A 23,245-nucleotide genomic window follows, 5' to 3' on the forward strand; every position below is an offset into this window, starting at 1 on the left:
TAGATTTTCTTTACACTTTGTGGATATAAACCCTTTGTCAGTTACATTTGTTGGAAGTATTTTTCGTTCTGTGACTTGCGTTTTCATTTTCTGAATGATATATTTTGATAAACTGAGGTTATTAATATTAACCCAATCCAGTTTATCAGTATTTTCTTTCGGGTTACTACTTTCACTGTCCTGTTAAGAAATATTTCTCTACCCCAAAGTTCAGGAGGATATTCCTGTTATCTTTGAGAACTGTGCTGTCCTGTAGAGTAGCCACTAGCTACATGTGGCTATTTAAATTTAAATTAATTAAAATTAAAAATTCACTTTCTTAGTTGCAGTAGCCACATTTCAGATGCTCAGTAACCATGGGTGGCTACCATACTGGACAGCACAGATACAGACCATTTCTATCATTGCAGAAGGCTCTATAGACAGAGTTGTCCTTTAAAAAAAAAAAAATTGCCATCGAGTTGATTCCAACTCATAGTGACCCTATAGGACAGAGTAGAATTGCTCCATAGAGTTTCCAAGGAGCACCTGGTGGATTTAAACTGCCGACCAAAATTTTGGTTAGCAGACGTAGCTTTTAACCACTACTCCACCAGGGTTTCCAGAGTTGTCCTAGAACCTAATTATTGTACATTTCATATTTATACCTCTGATTCACCTGGAATCAATTTACTTGTATGCTTTGAGGTGTAGGGGGTCGAGGTTTATTTTATTTCATATGAATAGTCAGTTGACCTAACACCATTTGGTGGAAAGACTACCCTTGGTTGCTCAGCAAGACCAGTTTGTCATAATTCAGGCTTATTTCTGGGCCGTCTGTTCCTTTTTCTTGGTATATTTATCCTTTGGCAATACCACATTGTCTTAATTACTTTGTTTTATAACTTAGTCATGATGTTGTTGTTGTTAGCTGCCATTGAGTCAGCCCCCAACTCATGGTGACCGCATGCACATTGGAATCGGACCATTATATTCCATAAGGTTTTCGTTGGCCAATTTTCCAGCAGCAGATTGCCAGGCCTTTCTTCCTAGTCTGGAAACTCCACTGAAACCTGTCCAGCATCATAGCAACACACAAGCCTCCACTGATAGACAGATGGTGACTGCACATGAGACGCTTTGGCCAGGAATCAAACCCAGGTCTCCCGCGTGGAAGGCAAAATTTCTACTGCTAAACCACCACTGTCCCCTGGTCATGATGTAGTATCCTTTATATATTTATGGATTCAGCTTGCATGTGTGTTTAAAATGTTTAATTCTGGTTTTGTGTTCTATGTTTTTAATGCATTTAAAGAATCCTATGTGTTCTGTCTCCTTCTGTGACCTACTTTTTTCGCTAAGAACTGTACTTTCAAGATCCTCTAGGTTGCTGTTTATACATCTAACCCATTCTTTCTAATTTCTGCACAGTACTCCTGTCTACCAGGTTACCTCCAGTCTCTCTCTACCACACCAGTCCCACCTTTGCTCATTCTTTTTGCTGTTATTGTTTATTTGGAAAATATTTATTGAATACCTGTTACATTCCAGCTACTATTATAGGTGTTGGGAATAAAGCTCTTATAAATTTATTATAGAAAATTCCACACAAATAAATCTGTTTGGTTAGGAAAGTAGATTCTCTTAGGGATTGCAAAGGTAAGTGTGTTAGGGTTTTCCAGAAACAAAGCAGGACACACACACAGATTGAGATTGGTTGATTTTAAGGAACTGGTTCATGTGATTGTGGGGCTAGCAAGTCTGGAATTTGTAGGACAAGCCGGCAGACTAGAAACTCGAGCAGGATTTGATGCTGCTGTCTTCAGGCAGAAATCCTTCTCTGTGAAACTCAGTTTTGCTCTTAAGGCCTTCAACTGATTGGATGAGCACTACCCATGTTACCGAGGATAATCTTAAGTCACTTACCACTCATGCATGTTTCACAGCCTCTTCTGTTTTGTTACTGCCACCGTCATCATTGCTGTTATTTATCCATGTGAATTTCTCTTTAAAAATTATTTTACTGCAGTGTTAGTGGAGTTCAAGGAAAGAGCGGAGGCTAGCTAGTGCATATATTCAGTTTGACAGCGTTAATTTTTTAAACATAATTTTCTCCTTGTGATTTATTTTTTTCTTTTAAAAAGAAACAGTGCTTCTTGCATTCCATTGAGACTGCCAAACACCTCTGTGATTTTGTTTTTAGATCTTGTAATAGATCATGAGTCTTCAGGATGATGTTCCCTTTCTGTTTTAGAGAATTCTTTCATAGTTTTGTGTTTGTTTTTCTTTACACATCACCAAATCCTGTGTGATCCATACAGACTCAGCTTTTGCATATGGAATGATTTGTGGTTTGCCCATGGCTCTTTATATTGCTTACCAGAATTGTATGGACCTTAATCAGTTTCTACTTTTGACTAACGTTTTATGTACACAAGTTACTTGAAGGTAGGGATTCTTCGTTATTAAGTCTCTGTTCTTCTAGAACCTAGTTTACCTAGTACCATAGTTTCTTGTTTACTAAATGAAAAACCAAAGTTGAAAACAGCATCTATATTAAAATTTTAATTGCTGTTTTTTGCATCTTTTTTTTATTTGGAGAGCATAATGATAAATAATAAGGCCCTTGGGTGGTGCAAACAGGTTACACTCGATTACTGACCCAAAGATTGGTGGTTCAAGGCCACCCAGTGGCACCATGGAAAAAAAGCCTGGTGATCTGCTTCCATAAAGATTACAGCTAAGAAACCTTATGGAGCAGCTCTACTCTGTAACACATGGGGTTGCCATGAGTCAGAGTTGACTCCACTGTAGTGGATTTGGTTTGATTTTGGTTTTAATGATGAATAAACCTTGTGAGACTGGGTGAGTAATTTTAGGTAGAAGATTTATGGAATTTCTTCTAAACTGATATCAGAGTGTATATATGTAATGGACTAGGTTATCTCATTTGGGATAAGAGTGTGATAAAGAGATCAAGGTTCTGGGTTTGATTTTTACCCTCTCCTATCCCCAGGGTAGATTATTTGCTGTGATATCTCTGCATTCTTAGCATTGGCGAACTCACTAATATTTGATACTATCAGAGGGTCCAGATATAACTGTATCAATGAATGATCAATGCAGATAAGCTACTGGAAAAAACCCAAAACATATACATTCAAGATGATAATAATCTTTAATAATTATTCCTGTTGACAAGTATCTAAACAAAACTTTCATTTTATAATTTACGTTTAATTGATTTATCAATAATATCCATTGCTATCTTTCATTTAAATTATTTTTCAGTAGATTCTTTGAATTAGCTGTTTAATGATTTTTGATAGATTTTTAATGATGTCATAATAGGCTAAAAGATTAAATTCTACACATGGTTAAAACTCAGCTTTTCTGAGGCATTAGTGTTACTAAAGTTCACAAGTCTGTCTAATCATTTAAACTATATTATTCTCACACTGATACTAAATGAAACTCATTATCAGTGCATGCTAGTCTCATAAGAAGGGAGGGTAAGCAGTAGGTGCTGAGGCGGCTTGGAGGAGGTCCTGGATAATGCTGATTATGAACTTAATCAGTAACAGAGCTCCATACAAATGGTTTATGGAATAGGGTATTTACAAATCTTATCTCAACGATAGGATCATGAGGAGGGGGAGGAGGGGTCAAGTGGGGTCGTTGCATTTACCAGAACTCTTCTCTTAGAAAGATTTTCAGCAGTGAAACAACCTAATGCAGAATTAGAAAAGGAGGGAAGATACTTTATCTTAAACAACAGATTGAGAATCGACCATTAAGTAGGCAGAGAAAGAAGTATGCCTCAGCCAGCTGTTTCTGAGCAAGTTTTTATCTTTATTTTTTAGATGAGCTCCCTTGTTATAGATGTTCACATTTTTGTCAGTATACCTCTGTGTTATTTAATATATCAAAACAGCAAATTAATTATATCCAGGTAATCAAAATGATCCATATTTTATTGTATTTTCTTATTGAATTTGGGCTTAGATTATTAGGCATTATTTAGCTTTTCCCTTTTTAAGCTTTCTTATTTACTCCTTGAAGGCTGTTAAATATAAAAACAGAGTATTTGCAAGATCTGTTGGAATTGATTATGTGCTTGATTGCTTTGAAATTTTTCTCAACAGTGGTCCAAATATTTATTTTTGCATTTTAGAACAAAATCCAGTCTCATAGCAGAGGAGAATATAATGTTTACAGCACCTTCCAGAGCCATGAACCAGAGTTTGACTACTTGAAAAGTTTAGAAATAGAAGAAAAGATCAACAAAATTAGGTGGTTGCCCCAGAAAAATGCTGCTCAGTTTTTATTGTCTACCAATGGTAAGTGTAATTTTTTTGTTATAAATTTTCATGTCCCCACTTTGTATACATATCCTGTAGAGGATATTCTCCACTTTCAAAGAGATCTTTGTGAATAGACTTTCAGGAATATTGCCCGTGCAGAATACAAACTCTTTCTTGCCTTCTCTTTTTTATTCTCTTTTAGTTCTTAAATTATATGAAAGAGAGTCTCAGGTACTAATTTTTCTTTTTGTGCACTGGCACAGTTTATAGTGAAAAGAACCCAGGCTTTGCCATTGGATCTAGGTCAGGTACTGTCTCTCAACCATTTCAGGAGGTAACGTATGATCAAGAGCTGATGGTGTTGAAGGAAGAAGTTCAAGGTGTGCTGAAGCATTGGCAAAAACCAAAACTCCAGGAATTGATGGGATATCAGTTGAGTAGTTTCAACAAACGGATGCAGCACTGGAGGTGCTCACTCGTTTATGCCAAGAAATTTGGAAGACAGCTACCTGACCAACTGACTGGAAAAGATACGTATTTGTGCCCATTCCAAAGAAAGGTGATCCAGCACAATGTGGAAATTATTGAACAGTGTTGTTAATATCACGTGCAAGTAAAATTATGCTGAAGCTCTTTCAAAAACAGTTGCAACAGTACATTGACAGGGAACTGCCAGAAATTCAAGCTGGATTCAGAAGAGGACGTGGAGCAAGGACTATCATTGCTGATGTCAGATGGATCTTGGCCTAAAGCAGAGAATACCAGAAAGATGTTTACCTGTGTTTTATTGACTGTGCAGAGGCATTCAACTGTATGAATCACAGCAAATTATGGATAATATTTCAAAGAATGGGAATTCCAGAACACTTAATTGTGCTCATGAGGAACCTGTACTTAGACCAAGAGGCAGTTGTTGAACAGAACAAGGGGATTTGCATGGTTTAAATCAGGAAAGGTGTACATTGGGGTTGTATCATTTCACCATACTTACTCAATCTGTATGCTGAGCAAATCACCCGAGAAGCTGGACTATATGAAGAAGAACGCAGCATCAAGATTGGAGGAAGACTCATTGACGACCTGTGATATGCAGATGACACAGCCTTGCTTGCTGAAAGTGAAGAAGACTTCAAGCACTTACTGATGAAGATCAAAGACTACAGCCTTCAGTCTGGGTTACACCTTAACATAAAGAAAACAGAAATCCTCACAACTGTACCAATCAGCAACATCATGATAAACAGAAAAATATTGAAGTTGTCAAGGATTTCATTTTACTTGGATCCACAATCAGTGACTATGGAAGCAGAATCAGGAAATCAAACGACGTATTGCATTGGGCAAATCTGCTGCAAAAGACCTCTTTAAAGTCCTAAAAAGCAAAGATACCACCTTGTATGCATGTGAAAGCTGGACAGTGAATAAGGAAGACTGAGGAAGAATGGATGCCTTTGAGTTACAGTGTTGACAGAGGAATATTGACTATACCATGGACTACCGGAAGAACGAACAGATCTGTCTTGGAAGGAGTATGGCCAAAATATGCTCTTTAGAAGCAAGCAAAGTATCGCGTACTTTGGACATGGTATCAGGAGGGACCAGTCCCTGGAGAAGGACATGATCCTTAGTAGAGGGTCTGCAAAAAAGAGGAAGACCCTCGCTAAGAAGGATTTACACAAGAGCTGCAACAATGAGCTCAAACATAACGATTATGAGGATGGCACAGGGCCAGGCAGTGTTTTTTTCTGTCGTACACAAGGTTGCTATGAGTCGGAACCACCTCAGCGGCACCTAACAACAACAGACACTACAAAAAAATATTTCAGACTGTAAATACACAATATTCTCTGAAATATGGTCTCCTCTCAAGGATATTCTCTAGGAGAACCCTTTTCTGGACCTCTGTCAGATAAGGACAAAAAAATGGAATTGGCATACTGCCTTCTTCCCAGCAAGCCACACAGCTGGAAGAAGAGTCTTCTCATACTGTTTTGCCTTTCCAGGAAAAGTTATTAAAGAAATATTAGAATTGTGTAATGAGTCTACCAGAATTTAGAGTACTTTATGAAGAGTTAAGAGTTGAGTGACTTCTTTTTGTTCTTCAAAGCGTTTTTTTCTTTTCGAGTTGTTATCTCTTGGGTCTAAAGAGAGTCATTAGAGTGATTAAGGAATACTTCCAGGTTCTGGGAAGCATAGTGTATAAAAACTTAGGTTAAAACTTCTGCCGTTGGCACATGGGCTGTGAAAAGCCATTCAAATTTTCTCATCCCCTCACTGTTAATAAAATTTAAAATAAAATTCTAGCACCTAGATCTTACGTTCTTTATTTACCATTTGGAGAATGTAAGCTCAGATGACTTGTGAGTAAGCATGGTGGAAGATGTTGAGTACCGCCTCCATATAACTTATGCCTCGTAGCCCAATGTATTAAGTTCTTAGAAATCCAGTCCACAAAATGATGCCACTAGCTGATAACCATAAATGTTTGCGTCCTTGTAGGTGCCCATTTTTCTGATCATGAAAGCTCTCCCCAACCAACCTGCTGAGATTTGTACCCTCTGTGCCTTTCTTTCCACATGAACTGCATTCCTCTCTTCTTATTAAAAGAAAAACAGAAATAACCATGCAAAGCCCATAAGTCACAGCATCATCGATGGACTTGTGTTTACTCATGCCATATATTGGCTTCTGATCTTGATTCAGTTTTAATTTCTATGGTAAACTAAGTTATTTCAAATGGCACTTCTTAGTTACTACTTTTTTTGTTTGTTTTTTCCTTGACATCAAGCAATACTTAATTGTACCATGTATATAATTTCTAGTTTTGGAAGTAAATGTCACAAAGAAATATACTTGTATTGGAATATTTGTTCCTAAGAACTATGACAGTTCATTTCTTAATAGGCTAGATCTTTTTATAAAGAGAAATTTTAAAATATACACTAACATAGAGAAAATAGTATAATGAAGTCTCACAAACCCATCACCCAGCTTCAGCAATTATCCATTCATAGCCAAATCCTGTTTCTTCGGTACTTCTCCTTTCCCTTCTCCCCAGTATCATTTGGAAGCAAATCCCATTTTAGTTCATTCATGGGTTAAATCTTAAAATACCTTTCAGCTCTCAGTTTATATCCACGTATGTCTTCCAGGTAGGCTTCTATGTGCTCCTTTGTAGTATGAAATAATGCAGGCAACATACAAGCACCAAATGAGCCATTCTAGACCTGGTTCCTTGGATGTTGCAAATGGTTAATATGCTCACCTAACCAAAAAGTTGTCAGTTCAAGTACCCAGAGGCACCTCAGAAGAAAGGCCTGGTGATCTTCTGAAAAATCAGTCATTGAAAACCCCATGGAGCACAGTTCTACTTTGGCACACATGGGGTCATCGTGAGTTGAAACCAACCCAGTGGCAGCTGGTTTTAGACAACAAACACTACAGCAGTTCAGTGGAGGGAGAGACCATTGTGAATTCCAGTCTCTAGCAAAAAGAGTATACAGATTTTTTTCTTTTTTTTTCCTCCTGTACACAGTATCAGCAGTGTCTTCCAAGTATGTTTACTACTAAGTTTTAAAAATACTGATTAATAATATAATTTCTATTAAAAGCACTACAGAATGCATTGTAGGTTTTTGTCTTTCTTGTTATTGTGGTGGAGAGTAAGTAAAACACAGCTGTCGAGGGGGCTGCAATTTTTTTTGTGGTAAAAATAGTGATCTTGTTGACTGATGCAGTGTGGAAGGACAAAACAGGTATGAGAGCTTCACACACCAGCTTCAGGTTAGGCTTGTATCTGGGAATTGTAGAATAGGAAAAAGGATGGGAGGAGTAGGACTTTAGCTATACCTGAAAAGTTTTATTCTTAGAAAGCAGTTATGGGAAAATACCAGCATTAATGTCTATATTATTTTGTATAAGTTTTCTCTATGAGATAAAGCATAATAACTCCCTCCCCCCAAATGTAATGGACATTCATATTCATAAAAAGATGAGAGACTGCTACTGCAGGGGAGTCCCTGGATGGTGCAAACAGTTGAGCACAGGACGACTGGCAGAAGGGTTGGCGGTTTCAACCTACCCAGAGCCATCTCAGAAGACAAACCTGGCAGTCTTCTTCTGAAAGATCATAACCTTGAAAACCCTATGGAGCATTTCTACTCTGACATGCATGGAGTCACCATGAGTTGGAATCAACTCAACAGCAACTAAAAACGACTTGTTGGGTGAATGGTAGAAAATAGAACCAATGTTTCCAGCTTTGATTAACCAAAATTAATCTTATTTTTCTCTTTACATGTTTTCCATGATCATCATAAACTATTTCTTGTGTCCCAGATGAATTTTACTTAAATGACTTATTAGTTTCCTTATAACTTCAGTTTGTTTAATGTTTCCTAAAGTGATTTTCTTTCTTTTTAATCTTTTTGTCTTTCTCTGAATTCTCTGTGATTCCTCCTCATTGCAAAAAAGTCAGATTAACCTGTTAATCATGAGTCTTAAATATATGAGTAATACACAGTTTACTCATAAGTTAAGTTGTTTGAACAACTGAAGAAGTTTTTAGGATCTTATAAAGATGAATTCCTTAGAAGGGAACTTGGCAGCATGGCTTTCCCTGCCCTAAACCTCTGTTAGTGGCAAGACAAGAACATAAGGACTTTAAGACTACTGGAACACTTCTTTAATTATTAATGGTGAGCATCATAAGTCAAGTGTTGACAATTTCGGGAAACATCATAAACAGTAGTTCTTAACCTTTTAGAAGAAACAGATTTTATAATCCTCGCTACAAAAGTATATCTGTTTACATAATCTTGCATGCAGTTTTATACAGTTTGATTCTTCTGAAATACCTCCTTTTATGGGCCCAAAACTCCAGGTTAAAAAAAAAATTACTTTCTGAGAGCATAAGGATTTTTTTTAAATTTATATTTTATGTTCACTACCTGAACCAAAACCAAATCTGCTGCCATCGAGTCAATTCCAACTCATAGTGACCCTATAGGATAGAGTAGAAATGCCCCATAGAGTTTCCAAGAAGCACCTGGTGGATTCTAACTGCTGACCTTTTGATTAGCAGCTATAGCTGCTACACAACTACACCACCAGGGTTTCCTGTATTTACTACAAGAGTTATTTTATTTCCTACCTGCCTTGTCCCCAAGTACTGCACTGAAATCATGTATCTTAGTACTTCTGTGTCATATGTTTATACTATTGAAAAATTTTAAACCCCTTAAATCACAAATTTTTTTGAAGTTTAATTTTTAAAAATCTATTTGCCCGATTTGTCAGGGTTTTCTAGTGTTTTCTTCCTGTAACGCTGTTAGAAACCACAGACTAATCTCATCTTGTTTGAAAATTTGATCAGTATATTGTGATTTATTTGTGTGGATCTTTACTAAAGATAATTGAACAGACCACAAGACAACTGTGGGAACAGGGAAGGAATTATCCTCGTCATCTTCAGATGATTATTTTAGAACAAATACTTCTCGCAGATATATGTAATTTAAGCTGGGTATGTGTGAGTGTCTGTGTGTTTGTAGCCCAGGTGATGCAATGGTTAAATACCCAGCTGCTAACCCAAAAGTCAGCAGTTCAAACCTGCCACCCATTTTGCGGGAGAAAGGACCTGGCGATCTGCTCTCGTAAAGATTACAGCCTAGGAACCCCTATGGGACAGTTCTGCTGTATCCTTATAGGGTCACTATGAGTCAGAATCACTTTGACAGCACACAACAACACACACACACACACAAAATAGATTTTTGAACAAGTAAAATATTCTAAAATATGTGTTTCTTTACCTACCTAACTCTATAAATGTATATAAATTATTTAAATAGCACTTAGAAAACACATGTAACTTAAAACACATGTAACTTAACTACAAGATAACTATAAACAAGATTGCATAGGACTTAACGTATTTTTAGGGAAATAATGTGCCTTCTATGTTTGTTTGCCAACCTTACCCTCCCCATGTGAGATATTTTCATAAGTGCCGCTATGACAATTTTTTTTTTACATGTTGCTGGAAAAAAATCAGCACAACGTGCTTATGAAAATGCCTAGTAGGGGGGAGGGCGCGGTTGGCAAACATAGAAGACGCGTGTTATTTGTGTAAAAATAGTAGATTAAGTAATTGATTATAAGTTACTACAGTCAGTCATGTTTCTCCGTTTACACTTCATCTTTGAAAAGGGCATCCACAGGACAACTGTAATGTTCTTCTACAAATGGAAGATAGAGATTACTGTGCTAGAAGAATCACTAGTATATTTCTGTAGGACAATTTTTTTCCCTTTTGAACTGCTTTTATAAAGGGACTGATTTGTTTTTATTTTACACCCATTTGCTTATGAAAGACCATTAAGAATAGTTTTATTTAAGAATACTATTTTAGGATTATAACACAAAGTATTGAATATACATGAATCATTACTGATAGAAGTAAATGATTGCACAAGTAAATAAATGGAGGAGAAAGGATGCGTATTCCTTACAGAAAAATCCCAAATAATATGTGTATAGATAACTCTCCACTCCAGGAGGTGGAACTTAATTCAGCCTTTCAAGGGTGGACTGAACTTAGTAACTTGCTTCCAAAGAATGGAGGATGGCAAGGGAAAAATAGTGTATAGTGGAGAAACCTAGCAGACATTGCATTAGCCAAGTCACCAGCTTCAGACATCTTGATACCATTTACCCCCTGATGTGATACAATGACAAGGCACTTCATCTCTGATATTCTTCTTAAAAAACTACGATCCCGTTCTGATCATGAGAAAACACCAGACAAACCCAGTTAAGGGACATTCTACAAAATACCTGACCAGCATTCCTCAAGTGTTGAAGTTATGGAACATAACGAGGAAAATGTGAACAACAGTTAAAGTCAGAAGAGAGTAAGGAGACATGACAACTAAATGCAGTGTGGTTTGGTTCCTGGAACAGAAAAAGGACATGAGTGGAAAACGGTGAAATCTGAATAAAGTCTAGTTTAGTTAATAATATATGAATGTTAATTTCTAAGTTTTGACAAATATACCATGGTTGCATAAGATGTTACTGTTAGAACTAGGTGAAGAATATATGGGAACAGCTTACTGTCTTTGCAGCTTTTTGTATATCTAAATTCCAAAATGGAAAGTTGATTAAAAAAAGTAGTGCAATAAATGTCATGAAACAAGCTCTGTATAAATTGTTGAATGGGAAACTAATTTGTTCTGTAAACTTTCACCTAAAATGTTCAAAAAACTAAAAAGTAGAATGCTGTATTGTCTATCTCCATACTTAGAATTTTTGTCTTCTTGAAAGGACTTGGGGACATATGCTTTTAATCAGTCAATATTTTTTCAGGCCCTGCCTGTTTCCTACTTCGGAATCCCTGATATAATGAGGGAAAAGATAGGTATAAACCAAGGCATCCAGGTCACTGAAGGGATTTGTGAAGTCTTCAATAATTTAAACTGTTTGCCTTCTAGGAAGCAGGACCAAGGGAGTTCCAGATTCCTTACAATTTTGATTCTGAGTAATAGGACATCTTAACTTACCTTGTTTTTTCTCTTCAAATTTTTAAAAATTATATATGTGTGTATTTATGTGTAGCTATATATGTGTATACACACATAGGTTGTTGATAGGTGCTGTCAAGTCGGTTTTGACTCATAGCAACCCTGTGTACAATAGAACAAAACAGTGCCTGGTCCTGCGCCATCCTCACAGTCCTTACTGTGTTTGAGCCCATGGTTGCAGCCACTGTGTCAGTCTATCTCGTTGAAGGTCTTCCTCTTTTTTGCTGACCCTCTACCAAACATGGTGTTCTTCTCCAGGGATTCGTCCCTCCTGATAACATCTGCAAAGTGCAGGAGAATGAAGTCTTGGCATCCTTGCTTCTAAGGAGCATTCTGACTGTGCTTCTTCCAAGACAGATTCTTCTGGCTGTCCATAGTATATTCAGTATTCTTCGCCAGTGCCATAATTCAAACGCATCAATTCTTCTTCAGTCTTCCTTATTCATTGTCCAGCTTTTGCATTTTGTCCCTCTGATTTTAAATATTTTCAAAGGATAGAGACCTGGGTGTAACTTTCGTTTAAATATCAAGTGAAATTTTATATGAGTGCTCTTTACATATAAATTTGCAGTTTCTCTACTGGATTTATATGTGTATGTATTTTTATTTACCTGGTAATAGGAATTTTGTTTTCACTACATCAGACAAGGGATTTTATTCTTAGGTGAAATATGAAATGACATGTCTAAATAGCATTAAAATGTGTATCAGTATTAGCATCCTTGTTTGAAGACTTTCTTTATTCCCCCCCCAGATAAAACAATAAAATTATGGAAAATCAGTGAAAGGGACAAAAGACCAGAAGGGTATAACTTGAAAGAGGAAGATGGAAGGTATAGAGATCCTACTACAGTTACTACACTACGAGTAAGTACATAAGAAAAAAAATTATTCTAATGCTGATGAATAGTCTTCTGTCTTCATATTATGTATTCTAGATCCTGAGCAGAACTTGAATAGGAATAATAACATTCTGCTCCCCTCCCAGCAATTCTGTAACCAGGTAGGACATTTATTACCTCCCATTTTAAACATAGAAATGGACCTAACATAGAAGTCTCTCTCTGATCAGGGGCACAACCAAGACTCAAACACAGGCTGTGTTTTACACTATGCCACAATCTGTTTTGCTGTTGTAGTTCGAATGTCAGCTATTATTACAAGATCAGATTTCAAAATTAATTTTCTTTGGAGAGTGAAGAAGTAGCAATGGCCCAGATATTCTAGTTGTAGCTCACAAATACCAAGAATTAGATGCTATGGGCTAATTTCTTTTTTTTTTTAAGCCTCTTTAATTTAAACCATACACATTTATTAGCATTGCATATCTCACAAGCAAAAGATTGGCACTAAAAATGACTGCAAATTCTAATTGCTTTTACTGGTGCTGGTAAGAGAAGGTAAATTATCCAAATTGTTCGTTTTTCTTCTTTGCGTTACACCGTTTAAAAAAATAAACAATTGCTATTTAAAACTAAATCCCTGTAATATTGTAGTATTTTATTTTTCTTCAGAAACTAAAATAAGGAAGTGCTCTCAACCTTGATTGCTGCTGTAAACAATGACTATTTTTTAATAAATGTTTTTCGTGTGTCTTATTGACAGGTACCAGTCTTCAGGCCCATGGATCTAATGGTTGAAGCCAGTCCACGAAGAATATTTGCCAATGCTCATACATATCACATCAACTCTATTTCTATTAATAGTGATTATGAAACATATTTATCTGCAGATGATTTACGGATTAATCTTTGGCATCTGGAAATTACAGACAGGAGTTTTAGTATCCATTTGGTTTTTTTTTTTGGTGTTCAGTAAGGAAGGTATACTGTGCCTATACTGGATTTATTTCCATCCCTCCAAATGTATTTTGATTATTCCTTTCTATATTGTCTTTTAACATATATGTCTTATTTTATACCATTTTTTCTTTGTATATGAGTGATTAAACATTGGGAAAAACTTACTCGATAAAGAAAATGGGCTCATGTATTGATTTAAGAATTGTATTCATAGGATCTTAAGGAATTGTGTGCTATAATGTCTTGTCTATTATAGCATCTTTTTTTAATCATTGAGTTTTTTGTAAAGAAGAAATTTGAGAAGTATTGTATACTTTTAAATAAATTCTTGTTGCAGTTGGAAAAAGAAATTTAGACAAGTCAAAATGTTATAAAGTCAGTGGAAATACTTCTCCAAACCCCATCTAAATGCTTTTTAAATATTCTTGATAAATGTTAGTAGGCATTACTACCACTGTTAATGTATATATTTTGAAATAGATACTATTTGAAAAAGTAGCAAAGCTTTATGCTAAATTATAACCCACCAACAATGTATGAGTTCCTTTCCCTATACCTTAGTAGTCTAAGTTAGTGAAAAGTACTTTTTTTGTTTTGATTTGCATTTCTCTCATCATGAGTAGATTTGAATAATTGTTTCATATGTATCAAACATTTAAATGTTTGCTCTTTTCTCATTTGTTCATTGGATTTGCATATATATTGATTTTTTTAAAGCACCTTTTTTATGTTAAGTATATTTGCTCCATCATTTATGTTGCAATAATCCTCCTCCTTGAGTTTCTCTTTTTTCCCCAATGCACACTAAGTTCTCTTAATATTTATGAAGATAAATGTATCAGTCTTTTATTCTGGGATTTGTATCATACTAGAAAGGCCTCTACATTCTAAAATGATTAAATGTCCATATTTTCTTCAAAGAATTTTTTTTAAGCGTTAAAATTTTGATCCCTCTGGAATTTATTCTCATGTAAGGGTAAGATATAGATTCCTAGCTTATTTTCTCTCCAAATATTCAGTCGTTTAAAAAAGAATCACTCTTGCCCCACACTGGTATGAACAGCCACCTTTATCATATGTTAGGTCTCTTTGGACTGTATTCTGATCCATTGAGTTATCTATACTCTGTTCTACTTAATATAGATTTAGGATACTTTTTGGCATCTAGTGGGTCTAAATTCCCCTCATTACAAAGAAAACTGTTAAATGAAAACAAATATAAGTTGATAACTGAATACTGCCTGTCAAGAATTATGATTTATGATTTTTTTTTGTCCTTTTTTTTTAACAGTGCAAGAGACCAGTTTTTGAACTATTTACTAGAATGTAGTTTAGAATTAATACTTTTGCTTAGGTATATGAATGCTTTTAAGTTTAAGAAATTTAGAATTATATTTGCCTTTTTTCCTAAGTGGAAACTCCTTAATAAAATGTATTCAGATATTGTGGACATTAAGCCTGCCAATATGGAAGAGCTAACTGAGGTGATTACAGCAGCAGAATTCCATCCAAACAGCTGTAACACGTTTGTATACAGCAGCAGTAAAGGAACTATTCGGTTATGTGACATGAGGGCATCTGCCCTCTGTGATAGACATTCTAAATGTAAGTTTATTTAAAATGATAATGTTTTCTGTTTGTCTAATAACACTAGCTTCAGGCATATTAACTACATTTATGTAGATTTGCAGGTTGTTAACCTGTGCTGCAAGTTGTTAATCGGTGTTCCCAAGACCTCTTGTATCCTTTGCTAAACTGCCTAATGACATGAGGCAGTAGAGGTTATTATACTGGAAGAACTCTTGGCAGTATTTCTGCTCTTGTCCCACCAGTGGATATGTTTTCAGCAGAATGCTATTTTTTGGGAATTTGTAGTTGGGCCCTTGGAGCTCCTCAATCTTGTATTCAAGCTAAGCTGTTTCTTTTCCTTTCTCCTTTTCCCTTCCCTCTTTTCCCTTTCCCCTCCTTCTCCCTGCTGTGTATCTTCTTCCTTCCCTTTCTTTCTGTTTTAATCTTCTTGGCGAGGATTTCCTTTGAGAAGAGGTTTACATGGCTTAAAAAAAAGGTTTGAAAACCATTGTATTAAAAAATCAAGGGGTTGCAGTATTCTTGTCTTTATGTTGTTGAATATTTTTAAAGCTCTTGAAAATCAGTGTATGCCTGTTATCAAAGGAATTTTACCTGCCCGGTAAAAAATAAAATGCAAGTATAAATTTGGATGGTGAAGAAGGTGTATTTCATGTTGTGACAATATGGACAAAGTCAGCGAGCGTATGCAGAATATGTTCTGCATATACTGAAATTCTGAGTGAGCCTAGTTCTGCTGAACTAGCTGTGTGACTCTGGAAGTGTACTATATACTTTTGCATTTTCAACTTCAGTATTAACTGATTATCTTTCAAAAAGCTTTCAGGGAAATTATGTTGTTAGAGCCAGCGTGATGCATTTCAGTCCTTTATTAGCCTGTCATGGAGCCCTAGTTGTGCAATGGTTAAGCACTCATCTGCTAACCAAAAAGTTGGTGGTTTGAGCTCACCAGCTGCTCTGCAGGAGAAGGTGTGGCAGTCTGGTTACGTAAAGATTTACAGTCTTGGAAACTCTGTGGGACAGTTCTGCTCTGTCCTGTAGCGTTGCTGTGAGTCGGAATCAACTCAGTGGCAATGGGTTTGGTTTGGGTTTGGGGAGTAGCCTGTCATTTTATATCACTTAGAAAGTTTGTGAATGGTTGTTTCAGGAAATGCTTTGCTCAAGCGGGAATATTTGTACACTGCTCTTTTTCTGCTTGTTTTTAGTGTTTGAAGAACCTGAAGATCCCAGTAACAGGTCATTTTTTTCCGAAATCATCTCTTCTATTTCTGATGTAAAATTCAGCCATAGTGGTCGATATATGATGACTAGAGACTATTTGTCAGTCAAAATTTGGGACTTAAATATGGAAAACAGGCCTGTGGAAACATACCAGGTATTTACACTTCTATGTTTCCATGAGAATATACTGTATTTACTTCAAAGGGTTTATTTATTAGTTAAGGGTTTTGTTTGTATTGTATTGATCCCAGTGTAGTGTTTGTTCATCAGTAGGCTTCCACCACCCCCAGAGATCCCTAGGTGGCACCAACGGTTTGTGCTTGACGACTAACCAAATGCCTGGTGATTTCAACCCACTCGGTGGTGGCATGGAAAAAAGGCCTGGCGATATGCTTTCATAAACATTACAGCCAAGAAAACGCTATGGAGCTCAGTTCTATTCTGTAACACACGGTGGCCACCATAAGTCGGAATTCACTCAGTGGCAACATGTTTGAGGGTTTTTTTCTTTTCTTTTTTTTTTTTTTTTTGACAAACATAAAACACTCAAGATCCTCCTTCCTTAATAGTATTTGAAATTTCAAAATAAATACCCTGGTCAAAATAAAAGCAAAGGGATAAAGTACTGCTTCATTTTCAAATTACACTTGTATAACCCCCAAGATTCTGATAAATCTAGTGATCTTCCCCACCACTATCATCACCCCATTCCAACTGAGAGTAATTTATTTGACTTTAGTTTCATACTCTTAAATTGTTTGGTGAGAAACCCTTTACATGCATTTTAAAGCTTTGCTGAGTTGTTTTCTACCTAACTTTGTCTAATTTGCAGTTTTTCTACCTGTGCTGAATTGAATTACTGATCCAGAGTAGAGTTACATCATACTCAAGTTTAGCTTATACGGATTCATTTACTTTTCTTGAATTTGTACAAGTATCTCACCGAGCTGTGTGTGATTGAAGGGTGTTTTTTTTTTGTTTTTTTTTTTTTGTTTTTTTGCCTTGTACACTGACTTTCCATCCTAACCATACACGGGCTTCAACTCCTCTGTATTAACAGTTTCAGTTAATGTCACATAGACATGGTCTGAGTCACTCTGCTACGCATAAAGTTAAAGTGGATACTTAAAATATGTTGAGATTGTTTCATAAAGAGTAGAGAATTTTGAACATTGAGAAACCTACTCTTTCCTGTCATTTCTTTTTAAGGTTCTCTGTCAGTAAAGTAAGGCTAGTGAGATAGAGCATCCTTGTTTTCCCTCTGATCACAGCAAACACTTCAAAATTTTTTTGGTACCTTAATAGTAATAATGTTTAATTGCATCATATTTCTCAGAACACTGTAAATACCAGATTTACTTGTTTTCTAGTTTTTACCTTTGTGAAATATTAGTGAGTAAATACAGAATTATACTTTGTACTATAGAGGTACATATTCAGTACCTTTTGATATTATGTAAGTAATATTAAGTGATGATACCACATTTGTAAATAATGCATACCATGAGTTAACCAAATAATTTATCACTAAACTGGCACATGATCATGCTATGCGTAGCATGAGCATTTAATGAAAACATGTTGTTAGGTGCCATCAAGTCGGTTCTGACTCATAGGGACCTTATGTACAACAGAACAAAACACTGCCCGGTCCTGAGCCATCCTTACAAACGTTGTTATGCTTGAACTGTTGTTGCAGCCACTGTGTCAGTCCATGTTGTTAACGGTCTTCCTCTTTTTTGCTGACCCTCTACTTTACCAAGCATGGTGTCCTTCTCCAGGGACGGGTCCCTTCTGATAACATGTCCAAAGTATGTGAGACAAAGTCTCACCATAGTTGCTTCTAATAAGCATTCTGGCTGTGCTGCTTCCCAGACAGATTTATTTGTTCTTCTGGTAGTCCACGGTATATTCAGTATTCTTCTCCAACGCCATAATCTAAAGGTGGTCTTCCTTATTCAGTGTCCACCTTTCACACGCATATGAGGTGATTGAAAACACCATGGCTTGGGTCAGGTGCACCTTAGTCCTTGAAGTGACATTTTTGCTTTTTAACACTTTAAAGAGGCCTTTTGCAGCAGATTTGCTTACTGCAACACGTCTTTTAGTTTCTTGACTGCTGCTTCCATGGGCGTTGATTGTGGATCCAGGTAAAATGAATCCTTTACAATTTCAGTCTTCTCCATTTATCATGATGTTGCTTATTAGCCCAGTTTTTTGTTTTCTTTATGTTGAGGTATAATCCATACTGAAGGCTGTGGTCTTTGATCGTCATCAGTAAGTACTTCAGAGCCTCTTCAGTTTCAGCAGGCAAGGTTGTGTCTCTGCATACCGCAGGTTGTTATAGAGTCTCCCTCCAATCCTGATGCCCCGTTCTTCACGTAGTCCAGCTTCTCGGATTGTTTACTCAGCATACAGATTGAATAAGTATGGTGAAAGGATACAACCCTGATGCACACTTTTCTTAACTTTAAACCACACAGTATCCTCTTGTTCAGTTCAAACAACTGCTGCTTGGTCTAAGTACAGGTTTCTCACAACCACAATTAACAGTTCTGAAATTCCTATTCTTCAAAATGGTATCTGTAATTTGTTATGATCCATACGGTCAAATGCTTTTGCATAGTCAATAAAACACAGGTAAACATGTTTCTGGTATTCTCTGCTTTCAGCCATGGTCCATCTGACATCAGCAGTGATATCCCTTGTTCCACGTCCTCCTCTGAATCCGGCTTAAATTTCTGGCAGTTCTTTGTCAATGTACTGCTGCAACCGCTTTTGAATGATCTTCAGCAAAATTTTACTTGTGTGTGATATTAATGATATTGTTCAGTGTTTTCCACATTGTGTTGGATCACCTTTCTTTGGAATGGGTACAAATACAGATCTCTTCCAGTCGGTTGGCCAGGTAGCTATCTTTCAAATTTCTTGGCATAGACTAGTGAATGCTTCCAGTGCTGCATTAGTTTGTTGAAACATCTCAATTTGTATTCAGTCAATTCCTAGAGTCTTGTTTCTCACCAGTGACTTCAGTGCAGCTTGGACCTCTTTCAGTACCATTGGTTCTTGATCTTAGGCTACCTTCTGAAATGATTGGACATCAACCAATTCTTGCTGGTACAGTGACTCTGTGTATTCCTTCCATCTTCTTTTGATGCTTCCTGCGTCCTTTAATATTTTTCCCGTAGAATCCTTTGGTATTGCACTTCGAGGCTTGAATTTTTTCTTCAGTTCTTTCAGCTTGAGAAATGTGGAGTATGTTCTTCCCTTTTGGCTTTCTATTTCCAGGTCTTTGCACATTTCAATATACTGTAATTTGTCTTCTTGAGTCACCCTTTGAAATCTTCTATTCATCTCTTTTACGTCATCATTTCTTCATTTCACGTTAGCCACTCTGTATTCAAGAGCAACCTTCAGAGTCTCTTCTGTCATCCATTTTTGTCCTTTTTTCTTTCCTGTCTTTTTAATGATGTCTTTCTTTCTCTATGTATGGTGTCCTTGATGTCATTCTACAACTTGTATTCAGTCATTAGTGTTCAATGCATGAAATTGATTCTTGAGATGGTCTCTAGATTCAGGTGGGATATACAAGATCATACTTTGGCTCTCGTGTACTTGTTCTAATTTTCTTCCAATTCAACTTGAACTTGCACGTGAGCAGTTGATAGTCTGTTCCACCATCAGCCCCTGGCCTTGTTCTGACTGATAATATTGAGTTTCTCCATCACCTGTTTACACAGATGTAGTCGATTTGATTCCTGTGCATTCCAGCTGACGAGGTAGATGTGTATAGTCGCTGTTTATGTTGTCGACAAAAGGTATTTGCAATGAAGAGGTCGTTGGTCTTGCAAAATTCTGTCATACGATCTCTGTCACCAAGGCCAGATTTTCCAACTACAGTCCTTTGTTTCCAACTTTGCATTCTAATTGCCAGTAGTTATCAGTGCATCTTGATTGCATGTTTGATCAATTTCAAACTGCAAAAGTTGGTAAAAATCTTCAATTTCTTCATCTTTGGCCTTAGTGGTTGGTGCATAAATTTGAGTAATAGTCAGCTGGTCTTCCTTGTAGGTGTGTGAATATTATCCTATCACTGACAGCATTGTACTTCAGGATAGAACTTGAAATATTCTCTTGGACGATGAATGCAACGCCATTCCTCTTCAAGTTATCATTGCTGCCATAGTAGACCATGTGATTGTCTGATGGCCGATACCAGTCCTTTTCAACTCCCTAATGCCTAGGATATTGATATTTATGTGTTCCGTCTCATTTTGACGACATCCAGTTTTCCTAAATTCATACTTCAAACATTCCACGTTCTGATTGTTAATGGATGTTTGCAGCTATATATTCTCGTTTTCAGTCATGCCACATCAGCAGATGAAGATCCCAAAAGCTTTACTCCATCTACATTATTAAGGTCGACTCTACTTTGAGAAGGCAGCTCTTCCCCAGTCTTTTGAGTGCCTTCCACCTTGTGAGGCTCGTCTTCTGGCACTATGTAAGACAGTGTTCTGCTGCTATTCATAAGGTTTTCACTGGCCAGTTTTTCAAAAGTAGACTGCCAGGCCCTTCTTCCTAGTCTGTCTTAGTCTGGAAGCTCCACTGAAACGCATCCACCAAGGGTGACTCTGCTGGTATTTGAAATACCCGTGGCAAAGCTTCCAGTATCACAGCAACATGCAAGCTACCACAGTACTACAAACTGACAGACACGTGGTGGAATGAAAACATACTTCAGTTATTTATACCTATAAAATGGTATTTAAAAAGAAAGCATAGTATTCAATGTTTTTTAATCAGCAATTAGTAGACTGCAAGCTAAGTAGTATGATATTTAAGTATTGGTATGATACTGTTAATTAGTCTCTTCTCTGCACCAGATTCAAATGTTTTCTGTCCTGAGTATTTTCTTCAAGTTTATGAAGAGTGCATGTGCCATGCTTAAAAGGGGCTTTTTTTCTGTTCTGCAATAGGAAAATGTCTATTTCTGCAAGGGGGCTAGTATATTTCTAAATTTTAGGATAGAAGGCTTTTATTGTTAATAAGGAGATAGATGAAGATTAAAAGGAGTGTGTGTGTGCACTTTTTTTTTTTTTTAAGATTGACTCATTAAATTATTTTCTTAATTTCAACAGGTAGTTCATGAGGTTAAGTATATATGTAATATATTTATGTTTTTGCCCAGGTGCATGAATACCTCAGAAGTAAACTGTGTTCACTATATGAAAATGACTGCATATTTGATAAATTTGAATGTTGTTGGAATGGATCTGACAGGTAATTGATTTTAGTTTGAACTCCTCATTCAAATGTGAACTTTATTAAAGGAAAGAAACTTACTATTTCACTCTCCTAATATGGTTGCTTGGCAATGGTGGTTCAGTGGTAGAATTCTCACCTTCCGTGTAGGAGATTTGCGTTCAATTCCCGAACAATTGCACCTCATGCCTACTACCTGTCTGTCAGTGGTGGATTGTGTTTTGCTATGATGTTGAACAGGTTTCAGCAGAACTTCTAGATTTAGATGTACTAGGAAGAACGGCCTGATGATCTGCTTCCAAAAATCAGCCAGTAAAAACCCATGAATCTCAATGACCCAATCCGCAACCAGTCATGGAATGGCACAGAAATGGATAACGTTTACTTCGTTGTACTTGGGTCACCATGAGTCTGGGGCCAACTCAGTGGCCACTAACAACAGATATGGTTGCCATATTCACTAAAAATCCAACCAACTTTTTTTAGACTGACGTAAATTACAAGTCATAATTTCATTTCCCCCCGCCCCAGGGTTTCTTTGAAATAAATATAGTAGTCTTGGATATACCATAGCAGTGCTGGCAGATAAAAAATTAAACATTGTATTTCACTGGTAAATGTGAAAATACACAAAAAATTCTAAATATCTAAATTATGATTTGAATGTCCTTAAATTTTTTCTTCTTTATGACCAGATGGAAATAATTAAAAGGGTGAAATTTCAGTTTGGTTGTTAACTCTTTGTTATACTATTTCTACAAGTATTTAGGCAGTAGATACTTAATTTGGTTTTCCTGTTATGTACCACTTTTTTCATACGTTACTTTAACACTTCATAGAAGTGGTAATTGGTGTATATCATTGTTACAACCTTTTAACCATAAGGAATTATTGCTGTTTGTAATCTCCAATTTTTCTGTTGTATGATTCCTTTTTACTATGTTATTGAAATGCATACCATTATTACCAAGGATAAATAATCCTTAATCTTCCCATGTTTTTGTTGTCAGTATTTTTTTAGCATTTACTATGTTGCAATAAAACAGAAAATAGTAAAAGAAGACATAATCTTAGAATTATTTAAGCTTGCATATAAAGTTATTAGAGTTACTTTATTCAACAATTTTATCACTGAAGCATGATATGATGTGAGTTCATGTTACAGATAATAGTAGAACTTGGAACTTTCATCTTTTGTCTGATTTTTTTTTTTTAAAGTCTGATTATAGCATGAGTTCTAGTAAAAGACCGGCCATAATGAACCTAGAGTCCTCTTGGTCAGGATAAGGAAGCCTTGTCTTTGAATGCTGCTACTAAACCTGAGACATCATTAGTAAGGAAGAAGAAAAGGGGCAAGGAATGGAGAAGAAAAGAAATTAGCAAAATTGAAAAGAAAGAAAATACTGGGTTACTGTCAATAACCCTGTTTCTTAATTCCAGTCTTCTTAAAGTAGTTGTTTCCTGTAGACTGCTAGGCTAGATTTAATTACTGAATAATATTACT

General features: G+C 36.3%; 1 protein-coding gene across 7 annotated transcripts in view; it reads left to right on the forward strand.

Moving 5' to 3' along the window:
* Nucleotides 1–23,245, forward strand: part of PPP2R2A (protein phosphatase 2 regulatory subunit Balpha) — a 90,343-nt gene that overhangs the window by 62,178 nt on the left and 4,920 nt on the right. For 5 of the 7 annotated variants that reach the window (XM_004382166.2, XM_023736713.1, XM_023736712.1 and 2 more), the window contains 6 exons: nucleotides 4,154–4,319; nucleotides 12,621–12,733; nucleotides 13,472–13,649; nucleotides 15,109–15,273; nucleotides 16,461–16,630; nucleotides 21,668–21,759. In XM_004382166.2, the coding sequence (XP_004382223.1) occupies nucleotides 4,154–4,319; nucleotides 12,621–12,733; nucleotides 13,472–13,649; nucleotides 15,109–15,273; nucleotides 16,461–16,630; nucleotides 21,668–21,759 (884 nt within the window). Of the gene's footprint in view, nucleotides 1–1,102; nucleotides 2,428–4,153; nucleotides 4,320–12,620; nucleotides 12,870–13,471; nucleotides 13,650–15,108; nucleotides 15,274–16,460; nucleotides 16,631–21,667; nucleotides 21,760–23,245 lie in introns of those variants that run through there. The other 2 variants (XM_023736716.1, XM_023736717.1) reach the window with 2 other exon arrangements.

Source organism: Trichechus manatus, unplaced genomic scaffold (genome assembly GCF_000243295.1).
Source record: "Trichechus manatus latirostris isolate Lorelei unplaced genomic scaffold, TriManLat1.0 scaffold00091, whole genome shotgun sequence".
Taxonomy (NCBI): domain Eukaryota; kingdom Metazoa; phylum Chordata; class Mammalia; order Sirenia; family Trichechidae; genus Trichechus; species Trichechus manatus.